The sequence below is a fragment of the Sebastes fasciatus genome, chromosome 6 (genome assembly GCF_043250625.1).
Source record: "Sebastes fasciatus isolate fSebFas1 chromosome 6, fSebFas1.pri, whole genome shotgun sequence".
In the NCBI taxonomy this organism is placed as follows: Eukaryota; Metazoa; Chordata; class Actinopteri; order Perciformes; family Sebastidae; genus Sebastes; species Sebastes fasciatus.
In genome coordinates this window covers 16470234-16491330 of record NC_133800.1, presented here as the reverse complement: position 1 = coordinate 16491330, position 21097 = coordinate 16470234, and the positions used below count along the sequence as shown (strand labels likewise).

Here is a 21097-nt window from a genome sequence, read left to right as displayed (position 1 = left end):
TGTTTTCCTTACTCTCTTATCCACCTTGCTGCCAAGTGCTTCCTCTCTTGTGGCCTCTAAACACTCTCTAATGCCTCAGGTGAATCTGGTGGAAGCATCAGTAGGGACGAGTACATCAGCCAGGTGGCCCAGGACATTCAGAACAAGCTGCCCAAGTTATTCGACATGGACGTGATCTGTAAAAAGTTTGGCGCGGTCATTTCCCCAACCTCAGTGGTGCTGCTTCAAGAGCTGGAGCGCTTCAACAAGCTAGTGGTCCGCATGCAGCGCTCTCTGGCTGAGCTGCAGAGGGTGAGAAGGAGGGACAGAGGATAACAACATATCAGGGACTCAAACAGACAGGTCTTGTTGTTCTGATTCTCTTGTGTCCCCCAGGCCTTGGCTGGTGAGGTGGGTATGAGCAGTGAGTTGGATGAGGTCGCTCAGGCCCTTTTTAATGGTCACATCCCTGCCATTTGGAAGAAGTTGGCACCTGACACTCTGAAGTCCCTCGGCAACTGGATGAGCCATTTCAAGAGGCGTTATGAACAGTATAACTACTGGGTGAGGACGGACACACACTATCAAATCTCTTATATGATAACCTTTTGTATTTTGGCTTTACAGAATAATTAAAAAACAAATGTATCTTTATATCTGATGTTTATGTGTATCTTGTGTCCACCAGGTGGATGAGGGAGAGCCAAAGGTCATGTGGCTATCAGGACTCCATATCCCAGAGTCCTATCTGACCGCCCTGGTCCAAGCCGCATGCAGGAAAAATGGTTGGCCTCTGGATCTTTCCACGCTGTACACACAGGTGACCCAGTACCGCAGTGAGGATGAAGTCAGTGACAGACCTGGACAGGGTAATGAGACAACACTCACCCTTTGCAGCGTGATTAGTGGTGAGTTATAAAGACTGATGGTGTTTTTTCCCCTGCAGGCTGCTTTGTGTCTGGCCTGTATCTGGAGGGAGCAGACTGGGACACGGAGAAGAGCTGCCTGGTGAAGAGTAAACCAAAAGTTCTGGTTGTTGAACTGCCCATTCTCAAAGTCATCCCCATAGAGGCACGCCGCCTCAGGTTACAGGTGGGGACCACAGGCACTACAGGCCTCCATGCATACAGTACTTTAATTCACTATTCTGAGTTTTTTTTCCTAACTGTCGTGTGCATTTTTATGTGTTTTTTTTGTACTGCAGAATACGATACGGACGCCAGTGTACACCACGTCTCTGCGGAGGAATGCAATGGGTGTGGGGTTGTTGTTTGAGGCAGACCTGTCCACCACATTGCACATCTCCCACTGGGTGCTCCCGGGAGTCTGTTTATGCCTCAACGCTGACTAAAGGCAGCCCACTGAGCTGGTTAACTTTCACACAGTTTTAGATTACAGTTGATTAATAACAACGGGGTCTGCTTTTTACAGAGAGAAAAAAAACTGTCTGATTTATGGGCAGATTACAGGAAACCAAATAAGTTATGATGAAAGATACATATTTTGTTCATATTTTGAAAAATAAATTGATAGAGACACAAAAGAAAACTAGATTTTTGACTCATTATCTACTTGATATATTTCCTCACTAGATGGCAGCATACAACAGTACTGAGCTCTTCACTCTGGGCAGCAGCTCCAGGGATTTCTCTTTGGTGTTACAGTGGGCTAAATTGCCAACAGGCTATAGTGGGTCATCTTTCAGGCCTAGAAGTCTACTACTTTTTATTAATGAATAAACGTTTGCAATTCAGTTCAATCTAACTTTTCTCTTTCTAACTTAATATTTCAGAATTGTGTCCATTCCTGAAAAGGACAGTAGCTGCTGAATATTTCTGCTGAGGTTGTAAAGGGAACATAATCTGCTGCATACAGCGGAAAACTTACCATTGACCAAAGGCTGCTAAAGTTTTCCACTTTACCCAAGTAGCTTTTCAGCTGTTCTCTGCAGTATAGGAAGCAGTGTATGCTTTACTGTAACATTTAACCAACAGATCCAGTGCAGCTCTGAGTAATCGAGGCTGCTGAGGTCAGCATGCCAAAGCAGGTGAAGTTTACCCTAAAAATCAAACAAACCCCCGTTGGATCTGGCAGCTGGTGTTGCAGTGAGGTAACAGAAACACAGAAATAAAAACACTTTTGGACCCTAAGGCATGCATCATACATCATGTAGTTGTGCGAGTGCAGCTGTAATCAACAACCAGCAACATGAAAATATGTTACATTTACATTTACATTCAAGTATCTTTCCTTAAAAGTCCTTAGCCTCATATGAGATCACTGTCATGCTCCTCATTACTGTATTGTGTAGCCTTTAAGACCCCCCTCCCCCTCTGAATGGCAGAGGGCAAAGGTTAGACAGGCCCCTTCTCAGCTTTAACTGGTGCGACTATCATAAAGAGTGACGATCAGGACATGTTTATGAGCAAACACAGGAGGGGAGGAATTGTGTTTCCCTGTTGAAAAGAGGGAAAGAATGGTGTGTTGTTTAATGAACCTACACTTTATATGAGTGAGCAGCAGTAAATGCACACCTCCATAGACAATAGGTAGTGCTGCTCTTTTTGTTTGCACAGTAAAGAGGAAGGAAATTATGGAAGCAGGAGAGGAATAAGGAAAAGAAATCCTCAATGGAACCGACCCCCGTCTCCCTCCTCAGAGGTCAAAATTATTTTCAGCTGCTCGTGACTGGAGGGATTTACATTAACCCTCACTGCTCCAGTTCCTGTTGGCACCATTGCCTGCCTGCGCTTAGTGGCCTCGTAAAATGCCATGGGTGCCGTGAAACAAAAAACTCTGACACATCATTTTCCAACCTTCCCCCACCCCCCCAATCCCAAACAGTTTCCGTTAGTTGTGATTGAGAGCAGGTGGGTTTACTAAGTCCCATTCAAGTGCATGCAATGTGTGCCGCTTTCTGCCTGTGGTATGGGGGGTGATTAGTGCCAGTCTGAAAGCCTGCATGTGAGTGTCAAAGTGTTAACACTATCTCTCATTAGCTGAGAACTTCACCAAAACTAACATACTAGCCAGTTGCATAAGTGCTGCATATTTTGCAGCTGGAGGGACTTGCAGCTCGGCCCATGATGATGGGGCCTGAGAGGTGTAGTCACCCCCAACCACAGATACACGTCTTGGGGCCCCAGTTTTTGGTTGCAGTGCCAGGTGTTTAGTTTGGAGCAGGACCGCAGCCCTGTGGTTGCTGGCTGCTTGCACTGTAAACCTACATGTCCCACATGTATGAGCTGATGGAGGTTACAGTAACCTCAACTATTCTCCTGCCACTGTCTGCAGCCTGGGTACTGATGGCTTTGACAGAGAGGCTACAGACAACTAGGCAACCATAGATAGATCAGCCCGTTCTCAGTCCCTGGGCGTCAAATACTGACTCTTTGTCATGGCGTTCAATAACCTACCAAAAGGCTCCCTTTAGCGCCGGTATGTTACGCACTCGGCTGTCAATGTAAACCCATCCGTGGCAACAGTAAGAGTGCACAGGGAAAGTGCTGTGGTGACGTAGGTTAAAGAGCGAAAGGGAAACACATTGGGTGGGTATGAGGGGAGGTGGATGGGTCCAACAACACAGGGCTTTCATCCAGGAGGCCGCTGTTCGTGTCCAATGTGTTAAGTTTCACTTTCACTTTAAGGCCCTGACACACCAAGCCGATGGGCCGTTGGTGAGCGTCCATCGGCAAAGACAAAGGCGACGTGAGGTGAAGCAACTGGTGGCCTTTGTCGCCACTAATTCTTCGATGTCTGCTTGGTGTGTCCCCAGTTTACAATCAGCTGATCGTTTGTATCTGGTGTTCATAACTTCATGTCACATCTTCACTGTACAAAGTAGTAATTTTAAACTATGTTGTTTTTTCCTCAACCTAACTCATAGTTTTGCCTAATTCTAAACGTGTTTTTTTTTTTTTAAATTCACAACATTAAGCATGTGCTTACTAGAAGCGAAAAATTACGCCGAGGGGTCGTTAAAGCAGTAGTGGGTAGAAATAGAGCAAATATGAGTTAAAAAAGTTATTTTTATAAAACGGTCAGTATATCCTGACAGTATGAGACAATGCATGAGACAGGTAATCTGAAAAAAATCACATGTCTGTGTCCTCCGGTGCTCCTAATGGCATCTGCAAGATTTCACAGACCGGAGGAAAACAACCAATCAGAGCCGAGCTGGAGCCTTGCCGTCTCTGAGCAGCTGTCAATCACTTGCGAACTCCGATCAAACGGTTAAACTAGGCAGCGCTGATCAAATATGAATCAATATTCTGTTACTGTAATGCCTTTTTCTCACCTCAAATGTTTTCAGAACCATCTTGTAGTGCACGGTTTAGCTGTAAAATGAGAAAGTTTGTGACGCCACCACCATGTTGAAATCAGTTGAGGAAACACCAAGCACCACTCACATGGCCGGAGCACAGCCAATAGGAACGCTCTCTCTCTGAAATGACCTGTGATTGGTCAAAGTCTCCCGTCACGGGCTAGATTATTTAAAGCCTGAAAACAGAGCCATGAGGAGGAGCAGAAGTCTAGCTTCCTCTCAGAACACTTGAATTACAATATGCCGAAAAGTTATTATGGAATTGTTTTCCCAATGATGCCAAAAACTACTGCAGGTTTAAGCAGGTGTGACTGAAAAGTGAGGCTGAGGGCATTGCGTCAGTATGTGACGAGGTGGGATGAGAACTTGTTGGATAGATAAAGATAGATGGATAGATGTTGAAGCATATACTGTGATATGGATAGATGTTGAAGCATACACTGTGATATGGATAGATGTTGAAGCATACACTGTGATGAACCTTTAACTTTATGGGCTTTTAAATATAACTTTTCAACTCTAACAGGGCCAAAACTTAGTCATGAATTTATGTTTTAGTTGTGTTCACCAAAAAAAACAATTACTCATCACTGACACACAACTCCAGTGACTTCAGATGAGCCTTGGAGAAGCAGCAGCCCATAACTCATTTAGGACAAAATAGCCTACAATGCGTAATGTGCCGTCGCCTTGAGCATGCATTGTCCTCAAGTGTAAGAGGTTGAAACGGGGCAGGGTAGAAAAGGACTGTGTGCTCTTAAAAGACCTGAGGAGACTATAAAAGTGGTTTCATGCCCGCTGCAGTCACGGCTCGGCTCGATATGCGCACAGACAGACAGACAGACAGACAGAGGCAGAGCAGATAGAGAGAGAGAGAGAGAGAGAGAGGAGGACACACTTTAACAACACCCACACACTCACTACTCAAGCTTTATTTTCACATGTCGGCTCTCTGTCATAGTTAGATACGCAGGAGTGCATTTTCTTTAGTTCACTTCGCATTTCAAGTCTGTTTTACGCACAAACGTCATCGTTTTTTAGCAGCTGTCTACTCTGCAGAAGTGCATGTTTGCTACTTTAGTGATGCGCGTCTCGTGCAGCCGACCCGGTGCTGTTTGACACATTTCCCCCTCACACCGAGCTGGAGGCACTAACCCGGTGTGTTTTTCTTACCGAGGGGGAAGTTGGGGCTCAGTTAAACTTTTCTTTTTCTGGCTGTACTTTTTTTTGGATGCCACGGAAATGTGCCGGCGCCAACCGGAGAGCGTGTCCGCCGCGCTTTGTAGTCACAGTGTGCTGTGGACGGTGCTGCTGCTCTGGATGAGCACGTTAGTGGACGCGACCTGGAAGACAGGACTGTACAAAACCTACTCAGCCTCTCAGACAGCAGCCTCTCACACCTCAGTCTACCAGAAAAGGTAAGGAAAAACAAACCACTGTATTATAATACGTGGACATACTGTTCTGTTTATTTGTTTGTTTATTTGTTTTTGCACAATTTAAGACTATATAACATAACAAAAAAAATAAATGAATAATATAAAGTGCAGGAAGAGTGCAAAAAACCCACTGGACTTATCTGAAGCCTCCACCCAGAGACAAGATTAACATAAATAATAAAGACATAATATGACTACATAATAGTGATAACAAACAAGTAGGACAAGATAATAACAATAACAATACAGTAAATATATCAAAAAAGATAAGTGTGTGTTGCGTGGAAGTGTATGGTTTGTGTTTGTGAGGAGGATATTGATTTAAATATCTATAAAGACTTCTTCAAACAACATTGTGAGAGGGAAAAAATAAAAAACATAAAAACAGATACATGGACAACATGGAGGAAAAGCAATTACAAAACAGCAATTAAATGACCCTTTAAGCGACGTTTGAAACATTTGACAGATGAACAGTTTATTGATAGATGTGAAAAGCTACTCCATAATTTGGTTCCCCTAAATCTTATCGATAATTGACCTCTACTAGTGAGGAATTTAGGAGGATGAAGATCTAGAGACTGACGGGTTGAGTAAGAATGGACCTGAGAATTTACAGTTATTATTGTAACTGTACTGTGTGTTAATCATCAATTATGTCTTGTTACATTCACAAAATAACCCCTTTTTTTGCCTCTACAGTCTATTTTTGTATCCTCTTGTCAATGCACGACTCTCCAGAGAGAGCTACTCCCATCTCCATCCATCTACCGGGTCCTATTGTCTTCCTGACAGTCGGTTTCCTTTTTCCTGTGCTGGCAGCAAACATTATAGCTCTGCTGACTCCTGCCTTCATTGTTGTTGTCCCCCATTCAACCACCCTTTCTCTCTCTCTGTGTGAGAGCACCTCTACTGTCTTCTGAGGCGTGTTGGTGTCCTCTGTCTCCCTGCAGCACCACTGTCTCCATCATCTGTCAGGCTGCTCTTCAAAGCAGCACTTTTACATCTGTCCACGTAAAAACCCATGTGGATCCCAGTGGTGAGGATGTAGCTTGAATAAGTGTTAGACAGTCAGTGCTGTTTTTTTATGCACGTAATAATGCTTAAGAAATGGATCATTGGATGAAAAGGGACAGATGATCGATCCTCTGTGCAGCAGAGTTGTTGGCGAGGGAGTTTCTGAAGCAGACCAAACACGCATTAACCAGCTCTCCTCCAGTACTTAATGATGAGAAGACGTTTCCCATCTTACAAATATTTATGCTGTCAGGTTGAGAGCGTGTGTGTGTGGGCCGAACGTGGCTGGAGGCTGAAACCTCTACTTCACCAATGAGGCCTGTTCTTCTGGGTGTGTCCAGGTGGCTTTCAGCGCTCCCAGCTTCGCTCCACTGGCTCACCTCTCTGCTCAGCCCCTCCACCCCCTCCTGTCACTCACAGCCAGAGGTTTTGTGGACATGTTTACTAAACACAAGCAGCTGGGACTCCACCGCATCTGGGCTTGTTCTGGGATAGGGAAAGATGAGTTTACAGTGGGTTTGCTGCTGTTTGTAAGTGGCAAGTGGAGGAATGTGGAGCTGTTTGTTGGTGTGAGTCAGCCACCGACCGTCTTCAGAGGCGGAGAGGTCAGCGGGTTGAGAAGAGCTCAGTCGTCCTGCTGTGTCTGGCTTGATCTGTGAAAGCAGCAGTTTATGGTGTGTCAACAAAGGCAAACAGTGGCAGGGGGGATTTCAGAGGGCAGAAGGCTCTCATTAGCAACTTGACATTGAATGACAGGAACTTAACTTGTCGCTGGGGTTCAGGCACTTCAAAGGGAATAAATATTAATTTTAGCAGACTGGGATTCTGTCACAGGACAACCTTCTCTAAGTCTGTACCAGCCCTGTCTTCACACAGTGATTACCCAATTCAAAGGGGATTAACAACTCTTGAGTAATTTCACATTCGCTCTGTGGAGGAGCTGATAAAGTGTTCGTTCACCCTTGTCGTCCCAAACGACTATATGAGCTCAGTACACTGAGGGGTTACGGAGGTAGCTGCTGCTTTATTTCTTGTCTGGCCCACTTCTTTATCCTCCCTCGGAGGACTTGTCATGGTCTGACAGGCAGTCTGAACCCCGTGGCCACCCTCATTCCTCACCCGTCTTAACCATATCCACCTTCTCTTTAAGCATGGGAATGAAGATGACAGAGATTCCAGTAGGCTGAGCCCCGGGTGGCTTAAATCAGAATGGCTTTGGATTTCAAATAGCTTCAAATAATGAATGGGCTCAAGGAATATTAGGAAGCAGTCACCAATTGGTGGCAGATACACGAATCAGGATGATCCTCAGGGAGTGAGACCATATACCAGTTCATTGATTCACTTTCTAAGCAAAAATTACTTCAATTTGATGGTTCCATCTCCTCCAATGTGATGATTTGCTGCTTTTTTATATCATTGTAAAGCGAACAACTTTGGTTTTTGGACAAGATTACATACTGTACACTGCACCTCTCCAGTGTCTTAGCTGAGCTCTACATGATGATACATCCATGACTTCTAATCAGGCTGTATGGAGCCATTAGGTGTGATATGAGTGAATTCTTCAGTTGAGAGGAATTCCCTTTGTACTTTCAGCCTGAAACACTTAAAGATGCACGCACCCGTTGCACACAGTGACACACTCAAAGCTCACAGGTGTCCGGGCCTGAAAGCTCTAAACGGACAAAGACAAATGAGAGTTTTCCTTGTTCCTCATGGAGGCCGCTGTGAAGAGTCTCTTACCCCTGACCTCTGGCCTCGCTGTGGTGCTTTGATGATCTTCACCGTCCTCTGCACATGGAAAACACACGGCAGCTTTGAACCTGCAATATGATAGCCCACCTGCCCTAATATTCTCTAGTAATTTATACAATAATTCTTCAAAGTATTGTGGTTCTTTCTGTTTTTCCTTGAAGCTGCAGATTATGAATGACGTATCCCGCTCTCTTCATTAATTTCACTGTGACTGTACTCTCTATTTCTCTCTTTGTCATTTGTTGTTGCACCACATTTGTCATGGGCCTCCTCTATATATCCCGTGAGACCAACGGTGCCTCATAATTGTCTTTCCTTCCATTTCCCTGTTCCCATCGGAAGCACCCTAGTGTGACCCTTATGATAAAATAACCTTTGTCTCCTCTGTCTGGCTGTTTGCCACATCTGTCTTTTGTCCTTTGTTCCCCTCGAGTATTTTTTCCCACAGACAGAAATCTAGAGAAATTCCTTCGGATTTCTATCCACGCTGCATTTCAAACATATCTTTGACTGTTCCTCCTCCCACAGTATGTGAATGGATGTGTAGATGGAAAAGGAGTTGCTAGTCGTTTTTCACCGGCGTCTTGCCCTCATCTACAATCCTGTCAGTTCACATGGCTTTAACTCCCAGCTTCTTCCTCCCCACTCAATCTGCTGCAGGAAGTGCTCTAACTCAGTAGTGTGATCATGAAAGATGCAGACTGCATAGCGTACAAGGTCAAATGAGGGCTACTAGAATACAGCGTACTGGATTGAGCTTTTTTTGTGACAAGTTCATGAGCTCTCTGTCAACATTTGCATTCATTTAGGCACTCAGCATTCAGCACCTTTTTGTGTCCTTCCAAAGTTTTACTGTCTTGGCGTCTGTAGCGTTGAGGAACAGATGGGACGAAGCTGTGATTTTTCCATCCCTTAAAGATTGTGGATTTCTTTCATAACTGCTGGCCGTGGCCGTGTGCGACTGAGAGATGGTTGATGATTTATTTAGCTTGGGCCCGGCGTTCAGAGTGTGCCATGTGTGCTCGGAGACCTGATACTCACTGAGGGCCCGCTTGGTGCTTTTGCCAGTGAAACAGCGTGGTGCTTCATAACACGAGGACACCTCCAGTAAGAGGAAGGTGTTGACTATAAAACATTTTAGAGCGAAAGACACCAAGTGTCCCTTTATGAATAAAGCCAGACAAAATTCAATGGACCATTGTATAGTAGTGCTCTGCAATAAAATGTGTAAAGTTATTGGCAGTAGGCCTTGTAAGTAAGACAGATTATAAATCTTTAGTCTTGTACATCCCAGAGGAGATAATGATGTCAACTGTACCCAGTAAATATTATGGCTGTGTATTCGCAAGAATCTGGCAATATGATACGTATCATGATACTGAGGTAACGATTCAATGTATTGCGATACTGTAAGCAAGGCAATATATATTGCGATTTAAAAAAAATATATATTTTAGGAAAACTAAAGAACACACCAGAAACAACCATTATATATAGGCAAAAACAACAAATGTATACTGCCTCATGGGTACCCATAGAACCCTTTTTCATTCACATATCTTGAGGTCAGAGGTCAAGGGACCCCTGTAAAAATTGCCATGCCAGTTTTTCCCCGCCAAAATTTGGCGTATGTTTGGAGCATTAGTTATCCTCCTTTGCGACAAGCTAGTATGACCTGGTTGGTACCAATGGTTTTCTTAGGTTACTTAGGTTTTTTAGTTTTATATGATGCCAGTAACTTCACTCTAGCTTTAAAACTGAACCCGATACAACCTCCGACAGACTGAATTTGAACAATCAATACAGTGTTTTGGAGAATTGAAACAGTATCACACAACATAATATCGAGACACTCATGTTTATCGATATTTTCTTACAGCCCTAGTTAATAACATCATCTTTAGGCATCTCCATCCTCTCTGCAGTGGAGAAAGTGTTGTTCTTGTACTTATTATGAAATCAGTTATTTAGGTAATGCAGGTATTGGTTGTCAAGCCATTTGGGAAATTGTAAACTCTGTTATGCCAACTACTTTTGTTATTTCATTCACTGAAGCAGCAGCAGCGGTTGGCATTTCCTCCTTGGTAATTGCATAAGTGCAATGCAAAGAGAGAGGGGGAGCCCATAAAACTACCCCCACTTCCCTCCTCGTACCCCCTGGTGACAATCTTAGCTGTTCCCAGGTGAAACCTCCTCTCAGCCTGGGAAACTCAGATGTTTATCTGTCGGGTCTGGAGGATAAGTGGCGGGGAGGAGTTGGGCTTTAATACCCCCTCCCGTTACTCCCAGCTCTACCTGACCACAGCTCCTTCAACGTCTGACATTTTCCGACGATGATTAGAGCAATTTTTTCTGGACAAGGGAAAGCAATCACAGGGTAATCATATAGATCCACGTTCATTTTTGTAGCCTTAAGGCTGATGGATATACTAAGATACATGAAGGGTGGGCCTGTATTTAAATAACATGTGTGGCAGATGAACTCCCTACTCGCTTTACTTAAGGAGTTTAGAATTAACTCAAACAGTGTCTTACTTTTGCACATATTTTACTTTTAAAGAGGACCTATTATGCTCATTTTCAGGTGCATACTTGTATTTTGGGTTTCTACTCAAACATGTTTACATGCTTTAATGTTAAAATTAAACGCTTTACTTTTCTCATACCGGCTGTGCACCTCTTTTCACCCTCTGTCTGAACCAAACTCTTTGGACTCTGCTCCAGCTCCGCTCTAACTAGCTTTGTTTGGGGGCCTGCCAAACTAGCCGCTGGGCAGGTATTATGCAAATGTGTTACCTAGTGACATCACCACGTTACGGAAGAAAGGGTGGGACTTGGGCTTTGTAACTTTGCAGACCTTTTACATGCACAAAAAAACTATATAACACACTAAAGGAAAGGGAGAAAAGCATAACAGGGCCTCTTTAATAATCCTTTAAATATGTTGCCACATTTGTAACTTACTCTGGCAAACCTTTTTCAAAATGTCATTATTCCATAGGCTACATGATTATTACATTAATGGAAAAAAATCAATATTAATCATTAATCCAGACAAAACTATAGTAGAGACATAGTCACATCAAAAAGAAATACCTGCAGCAGTATTCAGACGTTTCCCAGAGGTGCCCCTGCTCGCTGGCTCAGGTCTGTGTGTGCGGCCGCCGTCACATGTGGGGATTGTTAATGGGAGCTAGTTCAGGGCTGCTTCGCATCCTCCGCCTTCGGCAGTTTCCTTTAGTGTAAACTGTCTCTCACACACACAAACATATGGTCTCGCATATTGACAAACAGACTTCGGTGGGAACACCCTCCCACTCTTGCAAACACATTGGCAACAGAACACACAGAGTGCAGGTTTGTGCTGCGAGCCCCACAGTCTCCTTTGTGGTTTCCACATAGAGCCCCCTTTCTATACATCTACTGATTGTGTAAACACACTCTATGGTGGTTGTTGTCCTTGTTTCTCCTCCAGCTGTAGCCATGTGAAGGTAATCTGGGTGTTTGTACACTTCGTTGTTAATAAAATAATAGTAACATATGGCAGCTCAAACAGCCTCAGTGTGTTTTCCATACATTAAAGCAAGAGAGAAGAAGAGTGATCACCCTTCAGGGTTTTGTTGATATGATAAGTAGGGGGATGAGGTGAAACTGGCCTCTCAAGCTAAACTTTTCTCATAAACATTTCTCATTGCCCGCGCATTATCAGGAACAGATATCTTCTCCTGTTAGATGAGCTCTCAGTGAGGATGAAACCAAACCGATGAGCTCTCAAATGAAGAATAAACGTTAATTCTAATAACATCATTTTGCTTTTGGTGCTGTGTGAAAACATTTTGCTTCTGGAGGCCTAATAAATAACTTTGAGTTGAATGTAAGCGAGTGCACTTGACTCTGCCTGGTGTGGGAAAGTGATCATATCCTCACTATCAGATCTTAACCTCTGACCTTTACGTAAGCTTTCTTTTCCCTAGCAGGTCAGACTCTCAACAGCGTCAGTGAATCCTGATACAATGTCTTCCGAAGCCTCTCTGGAAAGGGAGTGGACTCATGACCCAGAATTAACCCGTGTTTAATAACTCTAATCTCCGTATGGGACCTCGTCCTCCTCTTTATTCCCTCTATACCTCCTCTGAGGGCCGAATACAAACCGATGTGTATTGATAGAAGAGAGACCGCAGTGTAAATACAGCCCACAATGCACTCCTGCATGTCTTGTGACTGATTAAACCGTGTAAACACCATAAAAAGGTTTCAAAACAAAACAAAAGGGTGGGGGAAGGGAGGGAAGGATCTGAACCGGTGGGAAAACAACAGCGTATTGAATGTGACCGCATGGCTAATTTCCTTTTGTGAGCGTGCTATAGTGTGAGTGCACTTGTTTGAAGGTGTTTTTGACGATATACACTGTTCTTCGTTGAATTATTTACTTTGAAAATGTGATTTTATTCTGTATCTAAAAATATCAACTGTTGTTTTATTCTGTACTTTGCATTTCTAGCTTTCACTCACTCTGTTTCTTTTTCTCCCTGCAGGAACTGGTGTCCTCATACGGTCACTAAGACGGTGACTTGCCAGGTGCAGAATGGGACCGTCCTGCAGCGGGTCTACCAGACGTGCCGCTGGCCGCAAGGATGTACGGGAGGCAGGTGAGAAGGCGACTTTACTGCTACTGCTGGGCCACTGACACTGTGAGCTCTTTAAAAAGAAGAACCCACCTTCAAAGACTTAAAACAGTAGAATTAATACCAGAAAAACTGTTATCTTTATCAACATGAATGTCTTAAAATTGTTTTTCTTTGACTCACGGAGGTTTTCTTTAGCTTCACCATTTGTCACAGCAGTTCATATCATGTTCAAGTCATGTTGTTGAGAACATACTTCAAACTGATAGGCAAGCATTTATTTAATTTTTTTAATTTAGCCTTTTATTTAACCAGGTTTCTTCATTTTAAGAGACAAGCAAGACAGAAAACCTTTCTCATTGATTTGTAATGTCTAGTCGGAGATATTGGGAATTTCTGACAGCTACAATGGTAAATGGACTTGGACTTATATAGCGCTTTTCTAGTCTTCCGACCACTCAAAGCGCTTTACACTACATGTCAGTATTCACCCATTCACACACACATTCACATACACTGATGGCAGAGGCTACTAAGGTGCCAACTTTGCCCATCAGGATTTAATCTAAATACTCATTCACACACCGATGGCTATGCCTCCGGTATCTCCCACTTAGCAAAAAAAAACTACAAAAAAAGGAGATACGTACGTAACACAGCAAAAGTAGCTTATTTATTCTATTTAAATGAAGTGATGGGGTAACTAAGCCTGAACACTACCGTGTTGGAGTAACAGCAGATTTTCTCATTTAGGAGGAAATCTATTTTAAGATATACCAGTTTCTCATCAATAGATCAAAATGAAAAGCAGCTGCACCACATGTTGTGTTCTGAGTAAGGAACAACTGAACATTTTCATACAAGTTCACACCTGTTCCTGGTGGTAGACAAAAGGCATTCTGGGAAAGAAGGAAATAAAAAACGAAATGAGCAGGGTTCACTACACTAAACACTAATGAGCAAATTCACAAAAGGTTCTCACGGCCTTTGCAGCTGTTACACCTTGCACAATTACGACAAAAAGAAAGTGTGTAATTCTCAAAGCACCCACAGAGGGTGAAATGCACCCCTAACTGTCCCGCCAAGCAAATAGCGTCCCGGTGCTCTTGTGCTACTTGCATGTATTTAAATTAGGTAATATACATGTATGTGGCGTAAAATTGGCCCCTAACTATGCAAACGAGCCTCATTGCAAAGTCCAATAGACAAAGATCAGCGCTAATAGCCACATGCAGATACAGTGAAATTGTTAGCGTCTTCAGAGAGTTGATGATATCGTAGATAATATCATCAGCCAGATAAGTGATGAGCAATTCATGATGCTATCAACGGACGCAATCCATTCTTTGTGAATTCACCTGTAAGAAATCATATTACACCTGTTAAAAATGAAGAATACAAAGTCATCAAAAATAACTCACTGAATAGCTCACAGACTAACACATGAATTTTGCTTCATAAAGCTCCCAGACCACATGCCAAATACAAGCGTGTTATCACATTCACAGTGCATATGCAGACAGCTATCGTTACCTTTATGTGTGTGTGATGGATTTAGATGTTGCGTGTTTTTCAGCTACAGGACCGTGGTCAGACCTTCCTATAAAGTGGTGTATCGCACTGTGACCTCTCTGGAGTGGAAATGCTGTCCAGGATTCAGCGGCGCGGCCTGTGAAGAAGGTAAGTCGAGACAGAAGGACTCACGGACACACGCACACATTAGTTACACAGCAGCTGATAGAAATGAACAACAGTTGGGGCTCTCAGCGGGGGCTGTTATCATAAATCTAGGACTGAAAAGAAGTTTAGTACGTCTCTGTTTCCTCTTTTTATCATCCTTTATCTCCTCAAGCTCACTCGCTTATCATCATCTGCATCCCTCTGTTAGCATAGCTGTCTTATAGCCTGCGTATGTGCCTTCCAATACACGTGTACGAGCAATACTTTAAAACAGGAGTGATTTCCATTAGGCTTACATAAGGCAGCTTCTGTCTTCTAAATGAAGTTACGAAATAAGATCCTTCAGCCTCTTCAGGGTGAGTCAGACACTTCCACTTTATTAATCAGTTTTAATGTGTTCATTCTAAGAGTCATTGTACTACCTAAGGGTCCATTCTTTTTGTGTGGTTTTTGAGTTTCATGGTCCAGCTGGAACAAAGTCTTCATGCTCTTAAAGTGCCATGCTAGCACTGCTGTTTTCATTTTTCAACTACAGTAGCTGCCCACCACACACACACACACACACACACACACACACACACACACACACACTCGGTGTATAATGAGTTCCCCTGGCACTGGCCCCCGTGTCTCTGCAGTCTGGGGAGAAGGGTGGAGTGTCTGTTTATGCCGGGACCCAGGACTTGACTGGGTGTAACATAAACCGTCAGGCTTTGCGACACAAAGGACAATAAATGTTTACAGTGGTTAAAGTGGTCACTTTTCTGTGGCACTGAAAGCCGAGGCTGTTTTTCTCTTTTATGCCACCACTCCCAGGTGAAGTAAGAGCAGCTCTCCCAGCGGCCTGAATGCTGCTGCAGTGGGACTTCAACAACTTTAAAAACCCCTGAATGTCGTGCTTGTTTTAGACCTTCCCCACTCTCAAAGTCAAAGAACACATTGACAGTCAGACAACCCAGACTTTACTTAACAAAAGCAGAGGAACACACAGTCAAACAGGGAGGAAATTATCCAATTAAGTTGTTGCTGGAGGAGATTCCCCTCCGGTTGTCATGGCAGTAGGGGGCTGTTGAGCCAGCAGGGATGCTGGGATTAACCACTTATCTGAGCGTCGTTCCGGGTGGCTCAGATCACAGGCGGCGCTGAGTGGAAGTGACAGGTCCCATTCACGGGGCCTTTACTCTCCGGCACCATGGATGCAATCCAGGGCCACCGGCGCTTTGTTCTGCTCCTGCCGCGTGAGCAGAACCCCTTGCCAGCGCAGAACCTGATACCCCGCTGCTGTCTGCCTCATTCGCCGCTTTAAGGAGAAATAAAAGCTCGCCACACGGGCAAAGCTGGAGGCCGGATTGTGCTTAAATCTGTCGCCATAGTGTTGCCAAGTGAAGTTTAAAGCTGCACATGTAGTTCAGTGGGTGCGAGTTTCAAATCCAGGCTCTTAATACCTGTTTGCGGCTCCATCTGCAAATCTCTACACATTTCTTTGTGGATTTCCAGACGGCTTTGAGCACTTTTTTGACCTTGAGTTAGGCTGAATTAAAAAGGCTCGGTACTAAAAGCACCTCTGTTATATAAAAGAAAAAAATCCTATTTGAAACCTACTGTCTGGGTCGGACATATAGCTTTTGATCTCATAAATCACATAAATAACTAACACCGGATACATATATCTTTAAAGAGTTTTTTTTGGAGTTCCAGTGGTGGTTATATACCATAGCTCCCATCATCCCTTTTCCTCAGCTTGTCTGTTTTTCAGACTGTGGAAAATGTATATGATCCGCTCATTTACTCCCGCTGCTGCCCTGCTTTTACTTCAACCCTTCTCTCACTAGGCCACCTCAAAAGCCCCTGGCCACGTCTGACTCCCAAGGCCGGTCTGCATTACAGCAGATCTCAACAATGTCCATACCAGCAGGACTCTGGGACGGCTTTAAGGGGCAAGAGAGGAGAGGAAGTGTGTTATGAGCTGAGAGCACGGTCTTGATGTGGTTATATTTTAAATGGAGATGAGAGAGTTGTTTTCTCTCGCGTCCCTCTGTTCTCACCCCTCCGCCTGCCAGCCGATTGGTCAACATATGTAAATCAACAGGTCCGGTCTGAAGTAAAGATAACGTGTCTCTGTTTAAGTTTTAGATTATGCGTTTCCAAAGCAGCAGAGACAAATGAGAGAACGTTATGGGAAGAGTTCACGCCATGCTGTCATCCAGTCATTCACGGGCTTTTTGGCCTATCGCGCTCAAACCGAGGGCTCCAAAAGCAAAACATTACATCACACCCAGGCTGATAAACAAACTTACTCCATCAGAGTCCAAGAGGAGTAAGATAACACTGCATCAGAGAGGCACCTTTCACATTTGCTCTCTTTTTCTTATTTCCTCACCTCCAACGTCAGGACTTGGCTGGGACTCCAGGCCAGTTGTGTAATTACTGGGTCCTAATTGTTTTCTATGAGGGTTGGGAGATATTGTCTTACTTGTGGACCTGGAACACAATGCTCTTTATCTCTGATTGAGCCTGAGTTTAAAAAAAAAAAGGCTAAGTATTTGCAGATGGAGGCACTTTTCATAGCCTGCCAGAAACAGGGATTTAATGTATGCCTGGTTGGCTTTGGCATTCCTAGTAAGTAAATGCTTGTTTTCAAACGGGATATCCCAACTTGTGCTACATCAAACACAAATATCGAAATTATACCTCATTTAGAAGCAATTTTGTGATACAACAATATCAAATGTAACCCGTAAAAGCAACATTATAACATTAGAGCTGGCTCTCAAAGACTCCCAAACAGGTTGCATCAGCGTCAACGCACAGTGCAGCAATGAAGGATGATTGCACGCTCAGCAGCAGTCGTGGAAATCAAATTCTGCTCTCTTATTTGGCTCTCTTTATGTTTATTTTGATGGAGTTTTAAAAGTGTGAAGATGACACTAAGAGACAGCCTTAGATATATTTGACTTGATTTGATTTATGACAGGACGGCACTTAAAAGAAATGTGGCTGCAGCTTATCGCAGGAGGGGGCCGGCATGCAGCAAAACATATGGGGGGAACGTAGGCTTGAATTAGCACGGCTGTCAAAGCTCTGCTGCGGGGGTCCCCATCAAGCCGTATCTCGCAGCCAAGCGGAGGCTGCGGTTTTTGGGTCGCAATTACGGTATGGCTAGGAGGCAGAGGCGCGCTGTCTGTAATAAGCCGCAGAAATGTAATCTGTGTTTTCACAGCTCAGCGCGGCTTATCACAGGCCTGCACGCTAAACCCACCGCGCTTTAAACATCAGTCGGCTGCAGCTTGCCATTAGCGACGGAAGAGTGGGAGTGCGTGGACGCCGGTGTATGTGTCTGTCTGGCTGCCAGAGTCCATGTGTGGGTGGGGAGAGCGAGGTGTTGAGGATTTGTACAGTGAGGGATGCAGCTGTTCGGCGTGATTAGCTGCTTTAATGGCAGCAGGCTTTAGTAGCTGTGAGTGGAGCGACCCAGGCCTGAGGTCAGAGGGGAGGGAGCTGAACAAGAGCAGGTGACCTCCACTCCCACTCCTCTTTAGACCACACAGAGCAGCACTATCCAAGTCGTCACCTTTTCATTCAGCCCTCCTCTTTTCTGTCAGTCACATTCCTGCTGGATCCCCCTGTGTTTGCATTAGCAGGTGTTAAACATGTTATTCTCTCTTGCTCCAAATCATTCACAAAAAAACAGATTTGATGTCAGGTTTAGCCACATCCACAGTATTTATGCCCTCATGAGATGAGATCCACAAAGACGCATAAATCACACACATACAAGGAGGCAGGCTGCAGACGCTGGCGTGCAGAAAAGGCCACAGCAGCTGATATTCGTGGTTATGTAAATGGCCAGCGCAGCACAAGTGCTGAGCCCAAATTGGAAGCAGCTGAAGTTTAAGCAAACTGGGCTGAGGGCCCCAGATGAGATTAGACATGGGAGCGTCCAACCCTTTCAGCCCGCGCTGCTCCGCTCAGGGGAATTGTCATTATAGTCATTAATTAACAAACAACAGCACTGACGATACCAAGCAGCCAACCTAAAATTTACTAAAGTAAACAGTGGAGGGAAGTTTTTCCTCTTCTCCTGTCTGCCTCTCTCTCCATACTGTTTTATTCTTATGTAAGTGTGGGCTGGTATGTACATCACGTTCATGAAAAATCACAAAATTATACTTTTTAGAAGGGTTCAGATATTTAAATTGGAACATATACTAACAATTATTATAATATTATTATGACATTATTTTGAAATGTTCCATGCAAACCACATACAAAGCAGAGTTATAATTATGACTCCCTTTATGGTTTATGGTTAACTGTAATATTGTAAGGCAAAAGACATGCAGAGTTATCGTAGAATACAATTTTCCACATTCATTCATTTTATTAATTATAATAATAATGCATTTTATTTATTTTAGATCCTGTCTATATATGAAGAATAGTTCATTTTGTTACCTGCATCTCCTGGTGTTTCTTAATCTAACCTACAGATTCATTGAACTTCAAGAAATGCAGATGCACGGTTCTTTAGCTGAAACTTTTTTAAAGTTTCATACATACTTAGCCTTGATTCTGAGTTAAGTTTTATGTATCTGGCTCCTGGACTGGAAATGCCTCTTCTGCTTACTGATTTATTTATTATTTCCCAAGACTTCCCCCGGGAGTGCATTGAAAACTGTTTTTCCTGCAGTCTGATGAAAGACATAAAGTGGGCCGAGTCAGCAGTGCAAAAAAACTTTTAGGGGATGAAAATAGACACACACACACACACACACACACATACACACACACACACGACATGGCAGCTGGAGTATTCTTCTGTCCCCAATAAAGCCGAGGTATTTCCCCTCGCCCAGTAGTTTAAGTGGACTGGTGTGCTGACGGAGTGACCCACAAACAGACAGGCTCTTTACAGCCTGACGGATCACGCAATCAGGAGACACTCTCTTCCTGGCATAGATAAGGCCAACTGAGGTGGCAACAAAGCTTTTATCATGCAGAAAGATAAAGAAAAGTAAAACCTTTTTTAAATCCTCCTCACTACTGGAGGTGTGGGCTCTGCCTCCTCTCTCTCATCTCTGATCCACTCAGCGACGGATGCCATTAAAGCTGCATTAACCCCGTCTGCTCCTTGCCTTTCAACATATATCACCATCTCTCATCTTGCAGGTATAGAGTGGCATGATGTAGGTACTGTATAACACAGCGCTACTGTCTTTAGGTAGGCTCTGAGGAGGTAATGAAGCATATTTGGCGTTTTGACGTCAGTGCTGAGACAATGGCAGCATTGATGGAGTGGGTGCGCTCGGGGGTCCTGTTGGTTTCGTACAGCTGTGATGAGTTCAACCGACCCAATTGCTGCCTGCAGACCACTGAGCCCTACTTTTACTTTCTCTTTCACACAGAGCTACAACTACAGATTATTATTATTTTTAAACTGATGACTATTTTCTTGATTAACCGATTGATTGATTGAATTTATTTGATGGTTAAAAAGACAGAATAACTCTACGCAATAAAGCCTAAAGGCTGATTTCCACTGGATTATTGTGATGTCACAAGATCACGGGGAATCACGGGATCATATATCACACGAAAATCCATCTTGTCAGGCTTCAAGTAATGCGTTTGTGTCTGGCAAATATCCAAAACTCAAAGATATCTAATTTAGTTTCATGTAAAACAAAGAAAAACAGCACTTGAGAAACTGGAGCCAATAAATGCAACCAATTAATAGATCATGAATTGTTGACGATTGATTTTCTCTCAATTGACTTAACATTTGAACTCTACTAATACACAAATTCACTCTTTCATTTTCTTGCTGTCAGTCCCTGTAAAATCCAGTTATGTCTCCTCCTTACCGCTGCCTCACCCCGACCCCGCGGTTTTATCCACATTCTGGACCGCAAAAGCATAAAAATACAATAAAAACAGTTATTTTTAGGTTAAATATTATTCTCTCACACTGTACCAGTCTGTGGGTTTTGTACACTCCCAGTAGTCCTGATGATCTAGTTGCTCATTTGTCACTGTTATGAGTTCATAAACATACACAGCGCCACATAAGAGAGACTCGAGTGTTGTGGCTCAGTGGGTGGGGGTTTTATGAAGCCGACCTTGAAACCTCCTCCACTCCCATGTATACTAAACCACAAACAGACCACCACATCACAGAGATGTTGCTGTGGTGTGTCGTGGTGACATCATTTATGGCCTCTCGTATCACAGACCTCCCAAACACCCCGACCCCCCCTCCGGTTCGGTCTCAGTTT

General features: G+C 43.8%; 2 protein-coding genes across 7 annotated transcripts in view; both read left to right on the top strand.

Annotated features, from left to right (window-relative positions):
• The window catches only part of dnah10 (dynein axonemal heavy chain 10), a 30595-nt gene extending 28863 nt beyond the window's left edge, over nt 1–1732 (top strand). The window contains exons 74-78 of the mRNA XM_074637978.1: nt 80–291; nt 376–543; nt 668–848; nt 926–1071; nt 1184–1732. Coding sequence (XP_074494079.1) covers nt 80–291; nt 376–543; nt 668–848; nt 926–1071; nt 1184–1330 — 854 coding nt within the window. The 3' untranslated portion in view covers nt 1331–1732. The remainder of the gene's footprint in view (nt 1–79; nt 292–375; nt 544–667; nt 849–925; nt 1072–1183) is intronic.
• Nucleotides 1733–4990: 3258 nt separating this feature from the next.
• Nucleotides 4991–21097, top strand: part of emid1 (EMI domain containing 1) — a 66474-nt gene continuing 50367 nt past the window's right edge. For 2 of the 6 annotated variants that reach the window (XR_012594271.1, XM_074637971.1), the window contains exons 1-3: nt 4993–5721; nt 13053–13166; nt 14719–14822. Coding sequence is in view for 4 of the 6 variants with exons in the window: in XM_074637971.1 (XP_074494072.1) it covers nt 5546–5721; nt 13053–13166; nt 14719–14822 (394 nt within the window). In the remaining 2 variants the exon portion in view is untranslated. Of the gene's footprint in view, nt 5722–13052; nt 13167–14718; nt 14823–21097 lie in introns of all 6 variants that reach the window. The other 4 variants (XR_012594270.1, XM_074637975.1, XM_074637973.1 and 1 more) reach the window with 4 other exon arrangements.